This window comes from Panthera onca, chromosome F1 (genome assembly GCF_046562875.1).
Source record: "Panthera onca isolate mPanOnc1 chromosome F1, mPanOnc1 haplotype 2, whole genome shotgun sequence".
Lineage (NCBI taxonomy): Eukaryota > Metazoa > Chordata > Mammalia > Carnivora > Felidae > Panthera > Panthera onca.
Genome location: NC_138355.1, coordinates 45,385,742 through 45,411,692, shown reverse-complemented (window position 1 = coordinate 45,411,692; position 25,951 = coordinate 45,385,742). Strand labels below are relative to the sequence as shown.

Below are 25,951 nucleotides of genomic sequence, written 5' to 3'. Positions count from 1 at the left end.
AGGATAACGGTCCGTGTGTCCTTTACATGCTGTATCCTGCGGTTCTGGGCGGCTCAGGACATAAATAGGACTTGAATGTGTTGCCTCCTGGGAAGCATATAAGAGAGTCAACACCTCCAAGGACTACGTTTCTTTCCTCCTCTGCAACTTCAGTTTGCCTCTCCTGAAAGGGGACAGTCTAATAGGGCACCACCTAAGAAACAAGAGTTCACATTTTCGTGGGGAGATGTATGTGGATTAGATACTGAAAGCTGGGTCGTAGGCAAAGCTAAGTAGTGATTCAGAAACTCGAAAACCGAAAGGGCACGAATGCATAAGAATGATTCATTTTTCCCTTACGATTTTGCACTCATTATCCACTCCAAATTATTAGTGTCTTAACACCAGACGTGTATTTACACAGTATTGTCAATTCTTATTATACTAAGATCTCATGCTGACGATCTACTTAGCACTCAATACAGGAACCCCGATATATGCAAGCCTAAGGTAAGGGTACACACTTGGGTGTGTATTAGGACCTTAAGAGGGCTTCCGGGAATTGTCGGGTTATCTGGCAAAGTCCCCTTTCGCCCAAAGGACTGGGTGGGGCTGGGGGGCACCGGGGCGGGGCGGTCTCCTAGGAGACCACGGGGGAACCAGTGCGCACGCGTACAGCCTAGGCCCGGCTGATGCAACCTCCGGCGGGCGGGCTGGGTCCGCCGAGAGTAAGGAAGCCGACAGGGAACGGCCGGAGACCAATCAGGGACCGCACGCCGGAGTGGGGAAAGGCCCGCCCGCCGAGGCTGTGCGAGTGACGTTGGGCGACGCGGGGCTGGTGGCGTAGCCAGCCGCCCTCCTTCGTCTCGTCCTCTCGCCTGGGGGTGTCCTGCTCCGCGCTGGCCCCGCGGCCATTTTGGGCTTCGCTTCCACCCGCGTCCTCTTGCCCAGCCCTTCCGGGGTCGCGCTGCCGAGGGGCTTTTTAACGGTCCGTCTCTTCTGGACAGTCGCTGCCGTCGCCGCGGGAGGGCTCTATCTATGGTGGAGAGGCCTCGGGCGGACTAGGACACCTTCTTCCCGCCAGGATGAATGTCGTCTCGGCCGCTACGTCCTGCGCCTGCCGTTCCGGACTGTGGTCTGCCGCCCGCGGCGGAAGCCGCTTCCCGCTGTGGTTCTTCTGCTGGCCCGGGGATCGGCCTGGGGCCCCGACTCCGGCCAAGACTGTTTAGGCCGCTCCGAATCCCGTCCGACCTTCAGCCCTGAGAAGACTGCCAAGAACAAGGAGATGGAGCCGGCAGCAGACGGGTCTCGGCCACGGCCAGCCTCTCGGCCGGGCTCCCGGATCCGGCTGCCCTTCTTCTTCCCTCGGCGCCCGCAGCCCGGCACCTCCAAGTTGCCCTCGCCTCCTGCCCCGGAACACTCCGGGGACCCCAGACTTGCTGCTTCCCCCCAGCCTCGGACCAGCTCCTGGGTGAAGCTGCTTTCCCAGCTCTTCGCGCCCCTCCCCAGCCTGCTTCAGAAGCTGCTGGTTTGGAGCCAGCTTTTCGGAGAGATGGTTCCGACCAGATGGCTAGATTTTGCTGGAGGGTCCAGCGCCCTGAGGGCCCTGAAGGCTCGGGAGGACCCAGCCGCGCCCCCCGCGCAGAAATCTTTGAGTTCGCTGCGGCTCGACCCCTCGGACGACTCTGGTGCCAGCCCCCTCAATTGGCTGGAGGAGGGGATCCACTGGCAGTGCTCGTCTTTGGATCTAACATCGGAACTCAAGGCCAAGGCCGGAGCCCTGGACCCCGCGGCACACGCTTTTCTGTTAGAGCACCAGCTGTGGGGAGTGGAGCTGTTGCCGAGTGGCCTTCAAGGCCATCTTTGCTCGGACCGGGAACTTGGCTCTTTGCCCTCCGGGCCTCCAAACGTTAAGCGTTTAAGCAGTTTCAGCGTGGTCTCCTATTTGTTGAACCCCTCCTATCTGGACTCCCTGCCCCGGGTGGGGCTCGGCTATCAGAGCGGCGTGGGAAGTGGCGAGCTAGTTGATTTCCAGACCCTCAGCCCCGAGAGCAGCTGTGTGACCGAGGCCCATGACCCTCCCCAGCCACTGAAGGCAGAGATCACTTGCGCTTCATGGCGGGGATGTCCGCCCCTTTCTAGAGAGGGCCTGCCCGAAATCCACCATCTTCGCATGAAACGGCTGGAATTCCTCCAGCAGGCCAGCAAGGGGCAAGCGTTACCCAGCCCAGACCAAGATCATGGCTACCACAGTCTGGAGGAGGAGCACAGCTTGCCCCGGATGGATCCGCAACCCGGCGGAGACAGTCCGACACAGTGTGTTCCCTCTGCTGGAGCCGTTCCCGGAACCGCCCAGAAACCGGGAACCGAGGAGGAAGTCGCGTTGGTGACCACAGAGGACCCGCTTGCTGTGGAGAAACCGGGGCCTTCAGAAGGCTGTCCGTCTCGTGAGGTACCGGTGGAAAAAGAGCCTGGCGAGGACCAAACAAGTGTAGTTGACTCCTCAGACCTAGAGGATGACATTCCCTTATCCTCGAGACCAGCCTGTAGCAACAGGTTGATAGATTACATTTTGGGAGGCGCATCCAGTGACCCGGAAACAAGTTCTGATTCCGAAGGTGAGGGTTGGGATGAGGAGGCTGAGGATGATGGTTTTGACAGTGATAGCTCATTCTCAGAATCAGACCTTGAACAAGACTCTGAAGGGCTTCAGCTTTGGAACTCTTTCTACAGCGTAGATCCGTATAATCCCCAAAACTTTAGGGCAACAATTCAGACTGCTGCCAGAATTGTTCCTGGAGCCCCTTCTGACTCCGAGAAGGATTTGTCTGACAAGTCTGATCTAGAGAATTCTCCCCAGACCGGAAGCCTTCCCGAGTCTCCTGACCAGAATTCTGGGGAGGAAGAGGACTGGGAATCTAGTGCAGATGAAGCAGAGAATCTCAAACTGTGGAATTCTTTCTGTAATTCCGATGACCCCTACAACCTTTTAAATTTTAAGGCTCCTTTTCAAACATCAGGGAAAATTTGGAAAGGCTGTTGCGACCCAGAGAGGCCGTCTGAGCCCGCTGCGGCCATTTCGGAGTATCACACCTTACTTTCTTGTGAGGTGCACCTGTTAGGGAGCCGCGAAACCGAAGGTCCAGACTTGGGACAGGGTGGGGTTCTTTCTGGACAAAGACACACGCGTATCAAGAGGAAAAAGGTTTGTGTCTTTCTTCTAATGTGCCTGTTAATTTGTACTGTTTTGATGTGGTTAAATACAATAGGATGACTTTTCTGGAGGCATAGTCGCGCATATTTTTTGCACGGAAGGACTCTAAGCTTATATACTCGGATTAAGAAATGACACCCTCCCACCTCCACCCCCCCCCTTCTTCCCTCTTGTAGAATGTTGTTCCTGTCCAGATGGAGGACACTGGGGTATAGACGTTAGCAGGAAAGTGCCCTTTTTTTTTTTTTTTTTTTTGTTGTTGTTGTTAATGGTTATTTATTTTTGAGACAGAGAAAGAGCATGAACAAGGGAGGGTCAGAGAGAGGGAGACACAGAATCCAAAGCAGGCTCGAGGCTCTGAGCTGTCAGCACAGAGCCCGACGTGGGGCTCGATCTCACGGAGTGTGAGATCATGACCTGAGCCGAAGTAAGATGCTTAACCGACTGAGCCACCCAGGCGCCCCGGAAAGTGCCCTTTTCATTTGGGTTTGTAGCTCTGGGCTATTTGCATGCAAACTTCAACTTTCCACTCTTTTTTACGGAACAGAAAAATCAAACCTTGTGTGTATACACAATTTAAATTTTTCGGGAGGTTGGTCAGGTCCTGTTGTAGCCATAGAGTTTTTAAATGTGGTACGTCACTTGCAGACCTTAATATTTTATTTACGGGATAACAGTGTCTTCGTTACTGTCCATTAGGACCCAGAGGGATGATGGTACCAAGTAGCCGGCCAGATTTGTCTGGTTGTTTGCCATGAAAGAAAATACTAGTTTCAATATGAAAGACTTTTTGAGATGTACGTGACTTTGACGGTAAAAAACCCAAAAACCAGGAAATAGTATTGCCTTTTCCTAAGAGTGCAATTAGTTATTAGTTCTCATTGGCCAGTTACTGGTTAATAATCATTTGTAACAATGATGGTCACTTACTAGGCTTAACTTGAGTAGTTGCTTCCTAAACTAATCTCAAAAACTTCATTTTATTCTTTTAACACATTGTCAAGTTGATCTTATTTTGGGAAGCCCTTTGAATTGCTTTGTATTTTCCCTCTATTGTTTGTTCAGCTAAAGTTATTAATTGGAGAGGAATCCCTCTAAGCACACAGGGTGTCTTTTATTGTAGAGGGAAAGTTTCTTTAGTTTCCTGTACACTTATTTGGAAAGAGAAAGAAGGGGAAATTATTGCTGCCCTCTGATTCTGCCGCATCAGAGTTTGAAGCGGACAGTGCCATAATCTATTGGCTCCAAATAGCCAGCTGAATTGATCCTTTGAAACTCTTCCTGGGTAGAAAATTTCTCTAAATGGTGATAACGTATGTCTCGCCTGTAGAAGTAGAATAAGTCATGTTAAAAAATTCGTTCACTCTTCTGTAAATGTAGTCATAAAAGATCTTTCCTCTATATTTTTAATGGGCCCCTGGCAAAATGACCTATTTCGTGACTAGATTAAAAAGCAAAGTGGGGCAGCGGAATGCACATTTGGTATCTGGAGACTTGTGTTCCCTCCTGCTGAGCTGTTAGGGCCAAGAGATTTGGGAAGACAGCCAGACCTGCAAAGTAACTTGACCTCTCGTGGCCTTGATTGACTCATTTATCTGATGGGAGTAATAATTGCATCTATTGTATGAGTTATTGCATGATTTAAATGAGATGAGTAAATAACACTCCTAATTCATCCCCTTGCCTTTAAATGGTAGCTGTACAGTTCAGGGACCTCAGGCCAGTCTCATGTCTCATTTTCGCTTACTCATTGAGTAAAAATGAGATGAGTCAAGTAGCTGGGAGACTACTGACTATGAAGTGGAAGCAACATTTATAAAGGATTATGTCTAAAACAGTAAAATTATTCGGGCAGCCTTTTAGTACTTGACATTCTTCAGGTATATGGGAATTGTGGAGAGTGCCTAATTTTTTTTTTTTTTTAAGTTTTTTTTAATGTTTATTTATTTCTGAGACAGGGAGAGACAGAGCATGAGTAGTAGGGGAGGGGCAGAAAGAGAGAGAGACACAGAATCCGAAGCAGGCTCCAGGCTCTGAGCTGTCAGCACAGAGCCCGACGCGGGGCTCGAACTCACCGCGAGATCACGACCCGGGCTGAAGTCGGACCCTTAACCGACTGAGCCACCCAGGCGCCCCTGATAGTGCTTAATTCTTAAAACGAAACATTGAGCTATGGGAGTTTGAAACGCCTGTGCCATGGCATTAACAGTGCAGATTGTGGGGCCGCACTCGGTTTGCAGTCTGTTTGCTACACTTCCTGGAAGCTGTGTCATTTGAAACAAGCCCATTAACCTCCCTGCCTTTCTTTCCTTCTCTGTACAATGGAGGTGATAATCGTACATGTCCTATGAGGATTAAATGAGGTAGAAATTGTGAAGTGCTCTGAAGGGAGCTTGGCACATGGTAAACACTCTATCCATGTTGTTGTTATTATTTAGTGACACCATGAGTGAGTAACTCTAGAATGCAATATCTAGTAAGATGTTACATGCTTGCTAATTGTCCTCGAGGGCATTCCTTGGCCTGATGTAAAGGGAAGGAAAGGAGAAAGGAGTAGGCCACGGTGGGATTAGCTGATGTAACTATTGAACATATTTTAGAGCAAGTATTTACTTTTGTACTTCGCTACGTCCGAAAGAAACTTCTATATTAGAAATTAAGTAGGGGTTAAAAAGGGACTGTCACTCATTATGTGAAATCATGTATACTATAATATTTACATTTTCATGTGTATGTAATGATAGCATATTAAGGAGGAATGAAAAGGGTTTTTATCTCAACCACAAAGTCTCTTAGCAACATAGCCTTAAAATGTTAATTTTGCTGTATTTTGTTGACTAAGTAACCTTTTTAATAGTCTGATTATAAAAGTAATACTACATGTTCATGATGCAAAAGTTGGAAAGCACCGAAAAAGTGAAATTTTATTTAAAAGGAAAAAGAATAGAAATAGTGAAGGTCTTGTTAAAGCTTTTGGTGCCGTAAGAAAAGCATCGACTGACATTGACGAATAACTGTTTCAAATATTTCTGAAAAGTTCTGGGGGAAACATTTGTCATTTTGGAAGAAAAGTGTCACAGAACTGTACTTCCCTAAGGATTGGGAAAAAAAAAAACAAAAACGCAAGGATAACATCAGGAGACTTACAGTTCCCCATCTGGATTCATTTTCTTAACACCAAAGCCAAGAGGAGGGAGGTAGAACAACACGATGACAGACGGGGGCAGGAATGTATGTGTATGTGTGAAGGAAATTAAGATGGCATTGGCTCACTTTAAAAAAAAAAATGTAATTAATTGATTAATTTTTAAATTTACATCCAAGTGAGTATGTAGTGCAACAATGATTTCAGGAGTAGATTCCATAATGCCCCTTCCCCATTTAGCCCATCCCCCCTCCAACCACCCCTCCAGTAACCCTGGGTTTGTTCTCCATTTTTAAGAGTCTCTTCTGTTTCGTCCCCCTCGCTGTTTGTATATGATTTTTGCTTCCCTTCCCTTATGTTCATCTGTTTTGTCTGTTAAATTCCTCCTGTGAGTGAAGTCATATGATATTTGTCTTTCTCTGACTAATTTCGCTTAGCATAATACCCTCCAGTTCCATCCATGTAGGTGCAAATGGCCATTTGCTCACTATTTATTGAGATGCCATCTAATCAGTCAGAACTACTGCTGCTTTCTTCTTTGTCTTTTAAACTTCTGTTACAGTTGAAACCACATATTCCTCTGAGGTACTGGGTTGTTTGATATTCCGAAAGAATTAGTAGCATAAAGGTTTGGTTAATTACCTCAATGATTGTAAGATCCTAAAGCACGATTAAAAATAGTCTTTGTCTTTATAGGTAACCTTCCTTGAAGAAGTTACTGAGTATTATATAAGTGGTGATGAGGACCGCAAAGGACCATGGGAAGAATTTGCACGGGATGGGTGCAGGTTCCAGAAACGAATTCAAGAAACAGAAGATGCTATTGGATATTGCTTGACAGTTGAGCACAGAGAAAGAATGTTCAATAGGCTCCAGGAAACATGCTTCAAAGGACTTACTGCTTTCGAGCAATGTTAAGATGGTTTGATAGCCTCTAACTCGAGCATACACTACCTCTTATTTGAGAGGTTTCTTTTAAAAACAAAATTTGGCAGCTGTCCTTTTTTTTTAGAGGATATGCAACTTGGACCCAGTGACCTAAATTTTTTTTTTTTTTTTTTTTTGCAACCAATCCCACTCAGAAATGTCCAGGTTTGAAGCCGAGCCCTGGTAATGAAGGATGAGATGATGTGGTTTCTAATCCTCCCTTTTTTGACTCAGTTGGATGTGTTTTTGAATGTTCTGTGCTTGCCAAGGTGAAATAGGGGACCGTTTAAGGTGTAATTTTGCATTTCCAAAGCTTATTTTCTTGGGAAACAATATTTATAGGGTGCAAAACCCATTTTCCATTCTAATTTAAATTATGTTTACCTGTCTGAAAACGCTGGGCTCTTCCTCCCTGACATTCTAAAATTAAGAGGCTTTTATGTTCTCTCTATTTTTATCTCAGTGATGTGGCCCTTCTAACTTAAAAGCTGAGAAAATAATCTTGTGTATGCTACCAGCTTAAATTATCTTGTGTCAACTTTTTTTCCCTCTACTAAAAATGACTCTGGTTGAAAGTTGTGTGGTGGGTCATTGTTTCTAGGTGAAGTTCTACCTAAGACACTTTCAGGAACCGCCACAAAACTTCCATGTGTAGGACTCTTCTGGTGTTTGGGAAAATTGCATCTTTCTGCCAAATTGTAATGTCTAACACGTTTAACTTCTGTGCAAACCGTCTCGGAGAGGGTTCTGTACATGTTACTGTCGTGCCCAATTCAATGGTTCTTTGCATGTTGCAACAGGTAGAAATTGTTGTAAAAGACTCTGGAAAGCAATGATTGCATCATAGGCATTGATTTTTTAAATCGAAAAGCCAAGAATTGTCCTAGGAAGGAGCTAGGAGACCTCTCAGAGCAATTTGGTTCTGTTGTGTATGCTCTCAACAGAAAACCAGTGTTATTAATCTCACGTCTCAGCACCGTCACTTTTAAAACCTGTCAGGGGGACACTGTAAACTTGGAAATGGGCAGTTCTGAATTTTCCAGTTTGCAACATAAAACACAGACTTCAGTCGATATCCAAGTTTATCGTGTTCTGTTACTGAGAGAAGTAAGACAAGGCCTGTACTTCCAGGATGGTACTATAGACTTAACTCGAAAGTCTTAATATTTTTAGCCCAAAGTTCACTTTTGAATTGAAGTTTTTGCAGTGACTGATTGTCCTTGGTTTGCTCGGTTAGCTCTACATGGTGCACATCTGTTAGGCCGAGGTAATGTTGATCTCCTCCTATTGGTCCCTCTTTACCCCACGCGCCTCCTGTCGCAGGTGGTGGAACACATGAGTAGAACAGGTGACCTCTTCAGTTTCAACTTGTTTCAGTGTGGAAACAAATTTTTCATCAGAAGTGCTGGCAGAGTTACTACCTCAGTTTATAATCTACCTGGTCATTACTTCCATCCAGTCTGCTCTAAGCATTGCCTCCAGTGATAACACACATACTCACAGGTGAATACACGGCGAGTACGTCATCATCAAAGCCGGTCCCATTTTTGCAGAGCCCTTACCCCCCGGGCGCTGTGCGCCTCCACTTGAGGCCATTGTAGGGGCTGCACTTGCAGAGTCCTGCTGGAGCGCAGTGGAAACAGGCTGGTTTCAAGCACCGCTGCGTCAGATGGAAAGAAGGCACCATTTGCCTTGAACGAAGCTTATGGAAAGCGTCTAGGCGTTCTTTTAAAACCAGCCTGCAGCCTGCTGGTTATTTCACAGGCTCCGCCTGAAATCTTGCACCTCTCGCTTATGTGAAAATAATGGCATAGCTTGCCACGTATTGGATTTTGGCACCTTGTTCCCTGGGGATTCCGACCTCACTACCAAATGAGTAAAAGCTTGGGGAAGAGTTCTCCCACTTACCACCCTCCTTTCAAAGAAGCGATCAGACAGTGATGAAAAGGACAGAAGGGGCTATTTTTAAGTGGGGCTGAAGGAGAAAAAAATTCTTGTCATTTCATCCCAATCCTAGTTGTTAGAACAAAGTCAAACCTGGAAGCTGTCACTGAACATTGTGCACGTTTAAAGTCTTGCAATGGTGCTTTAAGTATCAATGTAGCATGTGAAAGGCTTTGTACAGACAGGTAAAATTTCCTTTTCTGAGTGTTTGAAATGTGATAACAGCGCCTCTTCATCTTTAACTTGAAATCAAAACTGTCAGATTTTATTTTTTTATAATTTAAGGAAGGTGAATTTAGGGGACGAGGAGACTAAATTGGCTTCTACAGATGCAGTGATTTAAATGTAACCAGTTTGTTGGGATTTTATAGCTAAAATTATATTTGTGTATATAACTTTAACTAATCTGTAAATTGTAATAAATATATTTGCAATTATTAGATGTTACATGATATTTTGGTTCAAGTTGATATTGTATGTTTCCTAGTATTTTACATTAGCTTTGGACTTATTGAGCAGAATTTTCAGGATTAAATCTGGTACTTGTGTGAAAGCACTATAAACTTAGAGGTGCTGGACAAATTTCTGTACTTTAAAAAGGTTATGTGACATGTAAATTGCACCTCAGCTTGTTGAAGGGGAGGAATTTTAAGGGGATGAGTAGGATTGCAAACCAAGTTTTAATAGGGGAATTTGGTTCTTAGAGTATGAAATGCCCTTCTTAGAGACTGGGGATTTGATTCCAAAATTGGCCCAGGCATCCACTTCTGCAAAGAAAACAGTAAAATGGGGTATTTCACAGAAGCAGTCAAATTCACATGCTCGGCTTAGCATAGTGTTTCTCTTAGGTACAGGGAAATTTTTTTTTTTTTTTTAAATTTAAATTCAAGTTAGTTAACACAGTATAGTATTGGTTTCAGGAGTAGAACCCAGTGATTCATCACTTACATACACCCAGTGCTCATCACAAGTGTCTTTTTTTTTTTTTTTTTTTTTTTTTACATTTATTTATTTTTGAGACCCAGAGACAGAGTGCGAGCAGGGGAGGGGCAGAGAGAGAGGCAGACACAGAATCCGACGCAGGCTCCAGGCTCTGAGCTGTCAGCACAGAGCCCATCGTGGGGCTCGAACCCACGAACTGTGGGATCGTGACCTGAGCCAAAGCCCGATGCTCAACCCACCGAGCCACCCAGGCACCCCACAAGTGTCCTCCTTAATACCCCTCACCCATTTAGCCCATCCCCCCATCCATCTCCCCTCCAGCAACCCTCAGTTTGTTCTCTATATTGAAGAGTCTTATGGTTTGCCTCTGTCTCTGTTTTTGTCTTATATTTTCTTCCCTTCCCCTATGTTCATCTGTTTTATTTCTTAAATTCCACATATGAGTGAAATCATGGTATTTGTCTTTCTCTGACTGACTTCACTTAGCATAACACACTAACTCCATCCACATCATTGCAAATGGCCAGGTTTCATTTCTTTTGATGACTGAGTAATATCCCATTGTGTGTGTATGTGTGTATATATATATATATATATATATATATATATATATATGCGCCACCTCTTTATCCATTCATCAGCCAATAGACGTGGGCTCTTTCCATAGTTTGGCTATTGTTGATAACGCTACTATGAACATCAGGGCACGTGCCCCTTCAAATCATCATGTTTGTATCCTCTGGATAAATACATAGTAGTGCAACTGCTGGGTTGTGGGGTAGTTCTATTTTATTTAATATTTATTTTTGAGAGAGAGCAAGTGGGGGAGGGGCAGAGAGAGAGAGGGAGACACAGAATCATAAGCAGGCTCCAGGCTCCAAGCTGTCAGCACAGAGCCTCACGTGGGGCTTGAACTCATGAACTGTAAGATCATGAGCTGAAGTCGGATGCTCAACCTAGTGAGCTACCCAGGCACCCCAGGATAGTTCTATTTTTTGATTTTTTAAATTAGGTTATGTTTTGTGAGAGAGGGGGGGCGGCCCGGGCAGAGAGAGAGGAAGAGAGAATCCCAAGCAGGCTCCACACTGTCAGTGCAAAGCCCGATGTGGGGCTCAGACTCATGAACCGTGAGATCATGATCTGAGCTGAAATCGAGACTCAGACACTTCATCGACTGAACCACCCAGATGCCCCCGCCCAGTTCTGTTTTTTAACTTTTTGAGGAACTCCCATATTGTTTTCCAGAGTGGCTGCGCCAGTTAAGTAGCAGGGAAATCTTAATGTTTCTTTAGTTTGTGCATTATGATTAATGATAACCATGATGCTGTAAATCATGACATTCTCCCATTTACAATGTTGCATAAATGTGATGGCAGCATCAGAAAAATCAAACTTCTTACCCTGGAAAAAAAGACAGCATTTGGGTTATAACAAGCCTATTAATGGATTAAGGCATAAGAGCATTCTTAATTTGGGTATTTGGATCTTCCTAGCTGATGAAGAAAATTTATTAAAGATATAGTTCTGAACCGGGAGGAAAGAATAGTTGCAAGCAATCAGTATTTAGTACAAATTGAATTGATAGCCCCAGGTTATACTTTATACCATCTTGGGATTAATTGAAGCATTTTTGGCTCTCTCTTCCCGGAAGTTTTATGGAAATAGCCATATTCACATCAAACCAGATTTATCGCTATGACTCCCGATATCATGGAGAAATTGTGCGAAATTTTCACAATTGGAGAAATTTTTGGAGAAATTTTTTTTCTACTTCAATAGAAAGTTTAAGGCAAATATTTAATTACTGACCTCAAATTTTGCTGGTTACAGATTTAGGAATTTGGTGGTCTCATCTGGAGACTTCTTTGGATTCTCTGTGTACCTTTTATTTTTATCTTTTATTTTTTAAAAGATTTTATTTTTATTATTATTTTTTTAACGTTTATTTATTTTTGAGACAGAGAGAGACAGAGCACGAACGGGGGAGGGTCAGAGAGAGGGAGACACAGAATCTGAAACAGGCTCCAGGCTCTGAGCTGTCAGCCCAGAGCCCGACGCGGGGCTCGAACTCACAGACTGTGAGATCGTGACCTGAGCCAAAGTCGGACGCTTAAGCGACCGAGCCACCCAGGCGCCCCTAAAGATTTTATTTTTAATCTCTACACCCAACACGGGGCCCAAACTCACAAACCTGAGATCAAGTGTCGCATGCTCTCCCGACTGAGCCAGCCAGGCGCCCCCTTCTGTGTACCTTTAAAAATAAATGGAGGGTTTCTGGGGGGCTCAGTCGGTTGAGCTGCCAACTCTTGATTTTGGCTCAGGTCATGATCCCAGAGTCTTGGGATCAAGCCCTGTGTTGGGCTCTGCACTGAGTGAGCATGGAGCCTGCTTGGGATCCTCTCTCTCCCTCCGTCCTCCCGTTCTCTCTCTTTAAAAAAAAAAAAAAAAAAAAGTGGAAATATCTTGTTTGTCTTTTTTTCTCACAAAACACATGTTATAAAAGTATCCAATATAGAGATATATAAAAGAATTCTTAGTACATTCTAAAAAATAAGTATGCTGCCCAGGGTACCCTTTGAGTTGAGAGACTTCATTTCTTTTGTATGTATAAGGAGGTTTTGATATTTCTTCATTTAACTGATTATAACACGAATGTTAGTTTTTTTGGAATCTTTCTGTGTTGGTAATTAGGATCTTTTCCTTATGGACTTCATTGAATGCTTTGTGGTCAATACAAAACATTAGTCTTTTGCTCCCTGGATTTGCTCCAGAGAGACTGTTTGTGTCGGTCAGTTATGACTTTAAAATACAAAGGTAGCGTGATATCAATATCTAGAGCAATAGGGGTAATAAATAGGATAAATCAATCTCTTTTAACCTCGCTCACTTTGAGGATTCACTAAGCAAGACTTATATTGCTTCCAATTAATATGTTTTAGTGACAAATTTGCCATCAGGGAATTTAAAGAAACCATTTTACACATGGAATGGAGAATACAGGGGGTCGGTAGGGGTATGTGTTACTATGTAATAATTTGAGTTGCATCCCTGTTTTACCGCTGGCGGGCTCTGTAATCTCACCAGGGAAGACAGAAGAAGCTAGGTGTATAGAAAGCGGGTTGCTTGACCCATCGGGAAGATACCCCAGGGATCTGATGAGGACATAAGGTCTAGAAACCTGAACTACAAGGGACGAACTTGGGAGTGATTTATCAAGTTTTGTTCTTTTAATCTTTTACTCTTTCCTCCATCTGTTCACTATTGTTCTTGCAGATCCTTCCCTAGAAGACAAGGATGAGGACCTCTGCAGCAAAAGAACAGCACAGTTTGCCAGAGGTGTGTGTTCATTAAAGACAACGTCTACCCAAGGGGAAGAAAGGAGCTCACAGGGGCCTTAACTCTCTCCAGAGCTTGCTGCATACTTTCCCACCAAAATAATAGGTTACCATATATGTGGTTTAAGACTGGATTAATTTTGGGGGTGCCTGGGGAGGGGGGGTTCAGTCAGTGAATTGTCGGACTCTCAGATTTTGGCTCAGGTCATGATCTGGTTCGTGGGTTCGAGCCTCCCACTGGGCTCTGCACTGACAGTGTGGAACCTGCTTGGGATTCTCTCTCCCTCTCTCTCTGCCCCTCCCCTGCTTACTCTCTCTCTTTCAAAATAAATAAACATTAAAAACATAAATACACTGAGATGGGGCACCTGGGTGGCTCAGTCAGTTAAGTGTCTGACTCCTGATTTTGGCTCAGGTCATGATCTTACAGTTTGTGAGTTAGGGTTAGGGTTAGGGTTAGGGTTAGGGTTAGGGTTAGCGCAGTGTGGAACCTGCTTGGTATTCTCTCTCTCCCCCTCTCTCTCTGCCCCTCCCCTGCTTGTGCCCCCCCTCTCTCCGTCTTTCTCAAAAATAAATAATTGAAAAAAAAAAGACTGGGTTAATTTTCATAAATATCCCAAAGATGTTCAGGGTCAAAAAGAGAGGTGGGAGTAAATCTGCATGCAGTATACCATTTTGAGTTAAACCTGTTTTTTTTTTTCTGTTTCTTTTTTAAAAGATTTTACTTTCAAAAGTTGATTATTATTTTGAGAGAGCGGGAACATGAGCAGGGGAGGGGCAGAGATAGAGGAAGAGGGAGAGAATTCCAAGCAGGCTCCACGCTATCAGCTGCAGAGCCCGATGGGGGGCTCAAACTCACGAACTGTGAGATCATGACTGAGCCGAGATCAAGAGTCAGACGCTCAACTGACTGAGCCCCCCGGGTGCCCCTAGGATTTTAAGTAATATCTACCCCCAACATGAGGCTTGAACTTACAACCTTGGGATGAAGAGTCTCGTGCTATACCGACTGAGATAGCCAGGTGCCCCCAAGCATGCTTTTCTTTTCTTTTTTTAATTTTTAAAAACTTATTTATTTTGAGAGAGAGAGAGAGAGAGAGAGAGACAGCGTGAGTGGGGGAGGGGTAAAGAGTGAGAGGGAGAGAGAGAATCCCAAGCACTCTCAGTGCAGAGCCCTCCACAAGGCCTGAACCCACGATACCGTAAGATCATGAGCTGATCCAAAACCAAGAGTCAGATGCTTAACCCGGGTACCCCAGCATGCTTTTCTTGGTGGAGTTCATGCATTGGCTCAGAAGGCAAAAACCAGAGAGGAGTCAGTCCCAAAACAGTTTTGAAAACGCATCTGCATATATATTCTGGGATGGTTGTCTTTAAAAATGTTTCCTCATGAGAAGATGAGTCCTTCATCTCAAAAGTACCTCCAAGAGACTCCTCACTGCCTTATCCACAACCTGCCCTTTCCCTCACTTCACCTTTTTATTTATTTATTTTTTCAATGTTTGTTTATTTTTGAGAAAGAGAGAGAGAGAGACAGACAGACAGACAGACAGCCTGAGCAGGAGAGGGACAGAGAGAGAGGGAGACACAGAATCCGAAGCAGGCTCCAGGCTCCGAGCTGTCAGCACAGAGCCGGACGTGGGGCTCGAACTCACCAACGGTGAGATCATGACCTGAGCCGAAGTCGGACGCTTAACTGACGGAGCCACCCAGGTGCCCCATTCCTCACTTCACCTTTTTAAAGAAACTATGTTCATTCTGACCTCATCTTGTTAACATTTTCACTTGTTTCTTGTCTTTTGCCACCCTCACTAGCCTGGAACTGTGACTAGCATATAGATATTCAACAAAGATTTGAATGAGTAAATCACTTTTATTTATTTATTTACTTATTTATTTATAATCTCTTGAATGAGTTAATCACTTTTTTCTTTTCTTTCCTTTGTTTGCGTGTGTGTGTGTGTGTTTAGTAATCTCTACACCCAACGTGGGGCTCAAACTCACAACCCCGAGATCAAGAGCCGCGCGCTCTTCCAGCCGAGCCAGCCAGGTGCTCCAGGTTAATCACTTTGGTAAAGTCACCTCTCATAGAGCGTTCGCTGAGGTCTCATCGACGCAGCCGGGTCTGATTACAAACAAATGTGCCACGATCACAGATGAGGTCGAATCACGGAACTGAAAGGTCCTCCCAGGGAAGCCGCCGGACGCTCTTAACTTTGTGGAATGGAATCGCAAACGCCAACCTGGCTGGGGATACCACATCAGTTCATTCGAGTGTCCTTAATACAGTGCATGTCAACTGCTGACTTTCACACGTGAGCAAATCGGCCGAGTCCTTTTCTTTTCCAGAATTAACAGCCTGTATTGCGGCGCCAGGGTATCTGTTCTCTTCCTTTGCGGCTGGGGGTTTCTAGAGATGCTCCGTTGATTCCACTAGATGGCGCTCCTCACCATCTCAGAGTGCCTGGTGGATTCCCTGCTGTTACCATGTACTACTGCTCCCTTGGAGGCCATTCCCGCGGTGTAACCGAGCGGGAGAACTGCCCTGCCCGGTCCAGGCCTGCCCATTGTGACTCCACCTTTTGGTGGTGAGTGCCCGGAAGTGGAGGCTGTTCCCTGTGGGAGTACCAAGGTTTGTATTTGAACGCAAACAAGTGAATCGATTCTTCCTGAGCTCCACAGAGAGAGGCTAATTTAGGAGACTGGAGGTGGAATCTAAGAGGCCGATGATGTCGGATCTTGGCTCCACTTTCCGGGTTAGGGTTTTTCCAGTCCAGGGCTTCATCTCACTCAGCTATTTGCTTAGCATTCTGCTTTCTATTGCGTGCTGGTGAACCAGGGCAGTCATCCTCAGTGACAGGAGAGAGGGTGGCACGTTGCTCGAGGCTTGGAGAATCACTGTGTCTGATCACAGAGCTGTGCACGAGACCAGCTCGGAAGGTGGAAAGGATCCTCAAGAACCGCTGGGCTGGGGTTTCGGGCTGCTGTCGCCCGATTCCCTCGTACCGCTAGTAGCCAAGGCCAGGTGGACATCCAGGACCGCTCTTTGGTAAGTTGGTATTGGCTCCACGGGCTGGCCCCGGTCTACCTCCAGGGGTGCAGCACAGTAACCCGGATGTCTCAGGGGCACAACATACTTTTCGTCAACTCAAGTGATAATTTCCATGGCCGCCGCCTCCCAGTGGACCGGCTCCCCCACCAACACGCACAGTTCAGGAATTTATTGACTCGTGTGTTTCAGAAAAGCAATTAAATGTGTGGAAAGTCTGTCTTCCATGTACACATTATGCTTATTTGTAGTAATTGCGGTGTTCTTGAGAAGCTAGTATTACTAGTGGTGAATTTACACCTACAGTTTTAAATCAGGTGATTCTTTCAAGTGAGAGCATGAGGTTTGGTGTTATGAAAGGCACTTCCTGGTTAGGTAGATAAAGAGCATTTCCACTACCCCAAAAAGTTCCCCCATGCTCTCTCTCTTTTTTTTTTTTTTTAAAGTGAGGTCCACGCACAACGTGGGGCTTGAACTCAAGACTCAGATCAGGAGTTGCATGCTGGACTGATGTGCCCCTCCCACATACTATTTCGTATTCAACCAACCTCCAGCTTTTGGCAGCCAGTGATCTGCTTTGTTTTCTTTTTTTCTTGCTTTGTTTATTTATTTTGAGAGAGAGAGAGCACATGGGAATGGCAGAGAGGGGGGGAAGAGAGAGACTCCCGAGCAGGCTCCACGCTTTCAGTGCAGAGCCCGGCGCGGGGCTCGAACCCATGAACCACGAGGTCACGACCTGAGCTGAAATCAAGAGTTGGATGCCCAACCAACTGAGCCACCCCGGCGTCCCCAATGACCTGCTTTTTATCACTATTTTACCTTTTCTAGAGTTTCACAAAAATTGTATCTTACATACAGTATGTACCCTTTGTGTCTGACTTGTTTAATCGAGTGTAATACTTTTGCAATTCATTTATGCTCTTGGGTATATCAGTTGTCCACCCTTTCAGTTGCTGAGTAGTATTACTTGTACGATTACACCACAATTTATTTATTCAATCACTAGTAGAGGGACAGGTGGTTTGTCTACAATTTGTGGCTATTGAATAAATAGCTGCATAAATGCTGCATAAATGAATAAAGCTGCTATGAACATGTGTATAAAAGTGTTTCTGTGGCCATACATTTCCATTCCTGTTGGATAAGTTTAGGAGTGAGACTGCCGGATCACATGGTAAGTACATGTTTAATTTTATAAGGAAACAACTTCCAGTTTTCCAAAGCGGCTGTACCACTTGGCAGCAATGTATGAGAGATCCAGTGTTTCCATGTCCTTACCCCTGCTTGATATTGTAAGTCTTTTTAAGTTTAGCTCTTCTAGTGGATTTGCAGTGGTATCTTATTCTGGTATAAATTTGCATGTTCTTGATGTTTAATGTTATGGCACATCTTTTCATAAGTTGATTTGAAACAGCAAATATCTTCCTTGGTGAAGTATGTGTTCAGATCTTTGGTCTGTTTTTAACCAAGATTGTGTGTGTGTGTGTGTGTGTGTGTGTGTGTGTGTGTATTTGGGACTTAGATATAAATCCCTTACCATGTATATGTTTTACCAATATTTTCTCCCAGTCTATGGCTGGCCTTTTCATTTTTTTTCACGTTTATTTATTTTTGACAGAGAGAGAGAGAGAGACAGAGACAGAGTGCAAGTGGGGCAGGGGCAGAGAGAGAGGGAGACACAGAATCTGAAACAGGCTCCAGGCTCTGAGCTGTCAGCACAGAGCCTGACGTGGGGCTTGAACTCATGGACTGCGAGATGATGGCCTGAGCTGAAGTCGGATGCTTAACTGACTGAGCCACCCAGGCACCCCTCATTTTGTTAATCATGTCATTTAAGAGCAAATTTTAAAATTTTGTAGAAGTCCAATTTATCCATTTTTTCTTCCACGGTCCATGCTTTTTGTGCCATTTCTCAAAAATCTTTCCCGAAGTCACATATATATATTTTAAAGACCTATACTTTCCATTATTACTTTAAAACTTTTTAAAATGTTTATTTATTTTTAAGAGAGAGAGAGCACGAGCAGGGGAAGGGCAGAGAGAGAGAGGAAGACAGAGAATCCAAGCAGGCTCTGTGTTGTCAGCACAAAGCCCGACATGGGGCTCAATCCCACGACACTGGGATCATGACCTGAGCTGAAATCAGGAGTCGGTTGCTCAACGGACCGAGCCACCCAGGTGCCCCTCTGGTCCAGTAATTTCTGATTTGTAATCCATTTCCTTCTTTCTGCTGTAAATTACGTGATGTATTTTATCTATCTCCCAATTTACAGATGAAGGACCCAAAGCATCATGACCTACCCAAGATGACACAACAAGGAAGAATGGCAAAAAATGGGCAGGTAAACCCAGCCTGCTTCCTGAGTCCCTGCCTCATTCCTCTCAGGCAGTCTTCATAGATGAGATGGAAATAGAGCTAGACTTGGAAAAAATAAGTACTCTTAATTGGGTAAATGTTGGGGAAAGGAGGCAGTTAATGGGTAAGGAGGCAAAGGCTATTTCAAGTAGGAAAAACAGCTTCAGAGAAAATGTGAAAATGGAAGAATATAGAAACATGTTGGGGAACGGCTAATAGGTCAGGCAAGCTGGGTATGGGTTCTATGGGATGGAAAATGTAGCGGAGAATAAAGTTGTTACTCTAAATGATAGAGTATTTTGAAGGCCATGCTAAGAAATTTGGTCTGTTTCATGCTACATAAAGGCAGTGACATGGCCAAACTGGTTCTTTTGGATTACTTCATGGGTCATTGGTAGATGGATTGTGTTCAAGCCCCACGTGGAGCATAAAGCTTAGTTAAAAATAAAAGGGGGGGGGGGTGCCTGGGTGGCTGAGTCGGTTAAGCGTCCGACTTCGGCTCAAGTCATGATCTCATGGTCCATGAGTTCGAGCCCTGCGTCGGGCTCTGTGCTGATGGCTCGGAGCCTGGAGCCTGCTTCGGATTCTGTGTCTCCCTCTCTCTCTGACCCTCCCCCATTCATGCTCTGTCTCTCTCTGTCTCAAAAATAAATAAACATTAAAAATAAATAAATAAAAATAAATAAATAAAAGGGGGGGCGCACCTGGGTGGCTCAGTCGGCTGAGCGTCTGACTCTTGGTTTCGGCTCAGGTCATGATCTCACTGGTTCGTGAGTTCAAGCCCCACATCGGGCTCTGTGCTGACAGTGTGGAGCCTGCTTGGGATTCTATCGCTCCCTCTCTCTCTGCCCCTCCCCCAAAAGTAAATAAATAAACTTAAAAAAAAAAAAGGAAAAGGTTATGACATTTTTTTAAAAATGTTTATTTTTGAGAGAAAGAGAGACAGAGTGTGAGCAGGGAAGGGGCAGAGAGAGAAGGGGAGACACAGAATCGGAAGCAGGTTCCAGGCTCCGAGCTGCCAGCACAGAGCCCAACATGGGGCTCGAACGCACGAACTGCAAGATCGTGACCTGAGCCGAAGTTGGACGCTTAACCAACTGAGGCACCCGGGCACCCAGTTATGACATTTCTTACTCCCCAGAATATTCATAATTGTTATGACTATTTAGTTTAAAATTTGATTCACATATCTTTCTCTTAGTAAGTCATAAACTCCTAAAGCACCATAGCTTAGTTATGAAGGTGGGCCCAGAGCTTAGCCTAGAGCTTGCTTGACTCGCATTAATTTGTTCATTCAGTATCTTTTATGACCACAGTGAGAGACCCTGTACTCAGCTGAATATTCATTTATTTAGCAAAGATTTACTGAGCACTTGCTGTGTGCTGAGCCAAGTGCTGAGAACAGGGATGTCAACAACGCTGGCAAGGGCTCTGCTCTCAAGCTTACATCTTAGATGGGAGAGTTGATACACAAGCAAAAAAATGAACAGGGTAACGTCAGGTGGTGAGCTATGCCTTGAAGATAATGGAAGAGAGAGAGATCTGATAGGGAGAAACTTGGGGAATGACTCTGGATACAGTCATGAGGGTAACTTTGGCCTCATACCTGAATGGTAGGAAGGAGTGAGTCATAAGGTGATGGGGGGAAGGGAGGGATGGGAAGAAGGGAGTGAACTAGGAAATGCCAGTGGATGAGAGGCGAGGGCCAGATCATGCAGAACCTACAGGAAGGAAATTTGGATTTGTTCGAAGTGTAGTTGGAGTGCTTGAACTAGTAGGTATTCAAGCCCTTAGTGGTGTGTTTTTCTCTTTGTAAAGATCCTCTGGCTATTGTGTGAAAAACGCAGCGGGCCAAGCAAGGGAGGAGGGACACCAGATGGAGAGGCTATTGGGATGGTCTGTGTGGGACATGATGGAGACTTGGACGAGGTGGCAGTGGAGGTGGAAAGAGGGTATATCTGGATGGAGATCCACTTGATTGGATGTAGAATGCAAAGAAAAGAAGGAGATCTTGGGTGATTCCCAAGTGAGATGACCAAACATCCCGGCTCGCTTGAGACTGAGGAGTTTCCTGGGACAGGGTTTTCAGGGCTAAAACGAGGACCAGCCCCGGGCAAACCAGGACAAGTGGTCACCCTAGTCCTAGGCTTTTGGTCCAAGCAATGCGGTGATTACTGAGTGTGCCACATACTGAGATAAAGAGTACTTGGGTAGAACAGATCTGGAGCTGGAAATCAGGAGTCCTGTTTTGACCACATTAAGTTTGAGATATTTATTGAACATCCCTGTGAGTGATTAGGCAATGGGATATATGCATCTGAAGCCCAAGGGAGAGGTCAGATTCAGATAAAAATCTGGAAGCCAGCAGCCTGTAGATGGAATTTAACACAATGGGGGAGATGGCCCAGGGGGAGATCCAGGTCGAGGGTGAAGTTTGGATTCTCTCAACATTCTGATGTTAAGCAGAGGAGAAGCAGTTACCCAAGATATTAAGAAGGAATAGCCATTGAAGTGGGAGGTAACCCAGGAGAATGGGGTGTCATGCAGGCCTAGAGAAAAAAAGAGCTTCCTGAAGGTGGGAGTGGCCAAACGCTACTGGGAAAAATGAAGACAAAAAAGCAGATTTAAAATACAGTCCCTGAAAATAAAAGAGAGATAAACCAAGAAACAGACTATCGAGAGCTATAGAGAACAAACTGATGGTTACCAGAGGGGAGATGGAGGGGGGGATAAGTGAAACAGGTGATAGGGATTAAGGAGTGCACTTGTCTTGATGAACACAGGGTGATTAAAATAAAAACTTAAAAAAAAAAAAGGGCACCTGGGTGGCTCAGTGGGCTAAGCATCCGACTCTTGATTTCAGCTCAGATCATGATCTCACGGTTTGTGGGACTGAGCCCTGAGTTGGGCTCTGTGCTGACAGCGCGGAGCCTGCTTGAGATTTTCTCTCTCCCTCTCTCTGCATACATACAGTGCATACACTCTCTCTGTCTGTCTCTTTCAAAATAAATAAATGCACGCCCCAAAAAGGCAGTCCCTGCTCCCAAGGAGTTCCAGTCTTGTGGGGTGACAGGAAAGTCCATTCCTGTACAGGGATGAGTACTAAAATAGTGATAAGCACAGGACGTCAGGCAAGTGTAGACGGTTCCTCCCTGGGCTGCACCTTGAAGGAGACTGAAAAGGCAGAGAAGGGTTCTCCAGGCCGAGGAGGCTAGGGCACAAAGGTACAGGCCATTGTAGGGGGTTTGGGATGGCTGGGGCACAGAGTAGAGAAGCAGACAGGGGTACCCAGGGCAGGGAGGAGGCAGGGCCAAGATGCACCTGTTGGACTTAGCGACCTGGAAGTAAGTGCTTACCTTTGCCAGAATAGTTTCAGCCGTTTTCAAGGAGCTGTGGGGACAGATACCAGACTGTGTGTAACTGGGAGGCAAAGAATCAGGCACTCTGAGCGCAGACATCACTTCTTTAAGCAACCTGAAGTGGAAGGAGGGAGAGTGGGGATATTGTAGCTTTTCTGGGCACGGGAGCAGAAAAGGTGGACAGATTGATCCGGAGGGTAGTTTTGCAGTGTGTATACGGCTGAGGACAAATGGATAAGGGTTTTGGCTAGTGGGGGATGTTGTGAGAGGCCGTGAGTTTGGGCTGAATGGCGCAGGAAGTGACGTGAGGCTTTCACTGATAGATTTGGAGGAAATCTGAGAAGCCCAGAGGTCCTGTAGGAAAGCCAGGAACAGGTGGGAAGGGAGAAAAGAGGAACGAGGGTGTTAGGAGGACCCAAACTGTGATCAGAAAGTGGGATGTTGGGGTTTATGTTTTCCAAGTTGGAGGGAATCTGGGTGGTCGGAAAGGTTAAGGCATGGTCTTGGGTATGAATCATTTAACGGCGTGGAGGTGAGTGTTCCCGGAGGTGAGAATAGTAAGGTATTGTGGGGTTAGGACATTGGTCAGTTCACTCACATTATTAGTACTGAAATCACCCCGAATGAGAGGGAGCCAAGGCATGGCGGAGGAAGGTGTTAAGCCAGGGGCCAAAGTCTGATGAGTGTAGACCAGCACAGTGGGGGGTGGCAGAGCCCGGAGGGGGAGAAACCGGTTGGCTGAAGGCTGGAGCCATTTTCACATAGAGATAGGAGCATAATGGTGCCTTATGCATTTATTGAGCTAAACTGAGCCAAAGTGCTGTGTTAGTTCCAGGAAATGCCCAAGTCAGCACCAGCTGCCATTTTCTAGAAAAACCCCCGGCCAGACATTTAAAGTGGGCGCGACAAGAGCATTGCCTGAACCGTGGATTCAAGAAGGGACCCGGAGAGGAAACCTCAGCAGGTTGACTACGGGGGCCGGTCCTCCCGGCTCCACCCAGCCCACCTCTCCTTGCCCTGAGCGGAGGCCTGACGCTTTCGTTCCTCCCCTCCCCTCTCTGGGGAGCTGCCAGTGCCAGTGCTCCTCGCCACGACGCGGCCCTGGCAGGAGAAATCAGCCAGCCATCTTGGGCTGGCGTCCTTCCCAGGAGAAGCCAGAGCGGCGCCTTGGAGATGGAGCTGAGGGGGGCACATTTCAGGCGAACTTCTCACCGGCGGGCAAGGGCTCATTAGCCAAACGATCATCTTCCCCAGGCCCGTTGTCAGACCAACTTAAAAATAACCCGGGCTGTCTCCCCACCCTTTCGCGCAGGAGTGCAAGTTGCTTCCTGCTCAGACAGAACCCACCCGAACCTCAGCCCTTCTAGAACACTAGCAGCATCCGCACATTCCTTCTCCTTCCGAGGGACGTGACTGCGCTCAAGGCTTTTCCCTTCAGGACACCGCTCCCTCTTGTCCTCCTACCTCCCTAGCCTCGTGTTTTCCAGTTTCCTTTGCGGATTCCTTCTCACTAACTTGACCTTTCAGAGTCGGAGTGCCCGGTTCTCGGCCCCTGATCTCCCGCCTCCTCCCTCCCCCCACTCACTTCCTTTGTGACCTCAACCAGCCTTGTGGCTTTCCCACCATCCAATCACTGGGCAACACCACATGTGTATCTCTACTCCCGAGACAAGACTCTCACCTTGTATGGCCAGTCACCTCCTTGGCATCTCTACCTGGGTATCTCCCAGGCATCTCCAGCGTAACGTGCTTGGAACCGAACCTGCGTCTCCCCACTCTCCCCTGCCACACCTGTCTCTCCTGCAGCCTGCTCTTGTCTCAGTCTATGGCAACGCAGTCCTCCAGCTGCTCAGCCCAAATACCTCGGAGTCATCCTGACTCCTCCCTTCCCCTCACAGCCCAGTTACCGTCTAATCTACCAGCAAATCGGTCAGCTCTTCCTTCAACAGATACCCAGAAAAAGTCACCATTTCTCACCGTTTCTACCCCCAGCGCCGTGAACCAAGCCATCCCTATATCTTGCAGTAGTCTCCTAGCTGGACTCTGCTTCTACCCTGTCCAAACGGCAGCCAGAATGATCCTCGAGAAAATGTTAAGCCAGGAAGGGGGCACCTGGGTGGCTCAGTCAGTCAAGCGTCTGACTCTTGATTTTGGCTCAGGTCGTGGTGATTCTAGGGTCATGGGATCGAGCCCTGCGTTGGGCTCCGCGCTGAGCGTGGAGCCTGCTTAGGATTCTTTCTCTCTCTCCCTCCGCCCCTCTCCCCGGTTTGCATGCTCTCTCTCTCTAAAATAGAACAAAATAAAAAACAAATTAAAAAACCCCAAACATTAAACCGTGAAGATCATGGCACCCCTACAGGGAACCCTCCACTGGCTCTCCACCTCATTTAGAGGCAAACATAACTATTAAATACCAGCATTCAATAAAGACTACCATCGTCATTATTCTTTATAGAGCAGAGGAATCTGTTATAATCTTCTTGTGACTATGTAAGTCTCTTGGCCAAATACGTTTACACGATAAAGTAAATGTCTTGAAATCTAGCTTTCTGCTGCAGATTGGGTTTCCAGGAGACCCGAGTTGTGGAATTCTACTGTGGAATTGCCACAATTCTGGGTTCTTCCTGAGTTTCCCTGTGTCCTCCAAGAGGAAAATGCAGGCTTCGGATGAGATGATCACTCAGATCTTCTCTTGATCTAAAATTGTGGTTTTCTTGAAAGAGAAGCGTTCTCGTTCTTGGCATCACAAAAAATGCAGGTGGTTATCTCACTGGCTTTCCCCCAAAAAAACCACATTGTTTACACCAAAGGAAAAGAAACACGAGACACTGTGACCTTTGTATTGGTCAGGACTTTTTGGTTGTTAGGGGCAGAAACCCAATTCAAACTAGGCTGAAGCAAATAAGGGCACCTACAGGTTGAAATCCCAGAGGTAGTGCGTCCTCTGGTGAGCTGGGTCCGAGGGCTCATGGGATATAAGGAGGACCCGGGCTCTCCTTATCTCTGGTTCCACTTTTTCCTGCATTGGTTTCCCTTTCAGCGGCCTCTCCCACCCAAAGATCCCAGGAGCTCCCAACAATTGCCAGCTTCAAATCCAAGAGAAAAAGGGATTTTACCTGAGAATTCTGGGTCCTTTAAAAAAAGTAAATTTCACTGGGGCACTTGGGAGGCTCAGTCGGTTAAGCATCCGACTCTTGGTTTCGGCTCAGGTCATGATCTCACAGTTCGTAATTTCAAGTGCCCACATCGGGCTCTGCGCTGACAGTGTGGAGCTTGCTTGGGATTCTCTCTCTCTTTCCTCTCTTTCTCTCTCTGCCCCTCCTGCACTCCCCCCTCAAAATAAATAAATAAACTTAAAAAAAAAAAAAAGTAAATCTCATTGATTTGGTCTGAGTCATGTGTCCTTTCCTAAACCAATCACTACGGCCAGGGGAACAGAGAGTCAGATTCACCACATCCGTGCCACAGTCCCTGCCCCCCAGTAGGGCTGGCGTGGGGCGAGGCCAGCCCATCCAACCCCCATGGGCTGAGAGTGGCAGAAGGGACCATGTCAGAAAGGAAATTCAGGGGCTATTAACAGAAGAAAGGAGATTAGATATTGGACAAGTCAAGATAATAGACATTTCCTTGAGGCCTCAGTAAGATTTTTTTACAAGAACTGCATTAATTTCCGAGGTCCTCTGTAAGAAGTCACCACAACC

At 46.0% G+C, this 25,951-nt stretch overlaps 1 protein-coding gene and 1 long non-coding RNA gene across 10 annotated transcripts; one reads left to right on the top strand and one right to left on the bottom strand.

Annotated features, from left to right (window-relative positions):
* The first annotated feature begins 677 nt into the window (after positions 1–677).
* Positions 678–25,587, top strand: PPP1R15B (protein phosphatase 1 regulatory subunit 15B). Of its 8 annotated transcripts, none has more exons than XR_013553031.2 (5): positions 678–2,597; positions 13,425–13,487; positions 15,457–16,535; positions 18,809–18,877; positions 25,291–25,587. XR_013553031.2 is itself a non-coding variant. In XM_078440551.2 (3 exons), the coding sequence occupies exons 1-3, from the start codon at positions 1,265–1,267 to the stop codon at positions 15,663–15,665; spliced, it is 1,605 nt and encodes a 534-aa protein (XP_078296677.2). In that variant the 5' UTR covers positions 678–1,264; the 3' UTR covers positions 15,666–18,470. The 8 variants fall into 8 exon arrangements, 3 of the variants coding, with proteins under 3 accessions (XP_078296677.2, XP_060500208.3, XP_060500207.3); XR_014136443.1 differs by lacking the exon at positions 25,291–25,587 and adding an exon at positions 18,544–18,713 and having other exon boundaries at positions 18,809–19,351; XR_014136442.1 differs by lacking the exon at positions 25,291–25,587 and having other exon boundaries at positions 18,544–19,352.
* LOC132686431 (uncharacterized) lies at positions 21,083–23,820 on the bottom strand. 2 transcript variants are annotated; one of them, XR_009613659.2, is made up of 3 exons: positions 23,715–23,820; positions 22,248–22,365; positions 21,083–21,486 (listed from the first exon to the last, which is right to left on the bottom strand). It is a non-coding gene; the product is annotated as an uncharacterized LOC132686431 (long non-coding RNA). The 2 variants fall into 2 exon arrangements; XR_009613658.2 differs by having other exon boundaries at positions 21,083–21,440.
* Positions 25,588–25,951: the final 364 nt, after the last annotated feature.

Bases quoted from the DNA above. Each gene is read 5' to 3' on its own strand.
- PPP1R15B (XM_060644224.3), top strand. From the start codon at position 1,265: ATGGAGCCGGCAGCAGACGGGTCTCGGCCACGGCCAGCCTCTCGGCCG. The intron at 3,185-7,034 runs GTTTGTGTCTTT...TTGTCTTTATAG, and splicing joins CGCGTATCAAGAGGAAAAAG to GTAACCTTCCTTGAAGAAGT.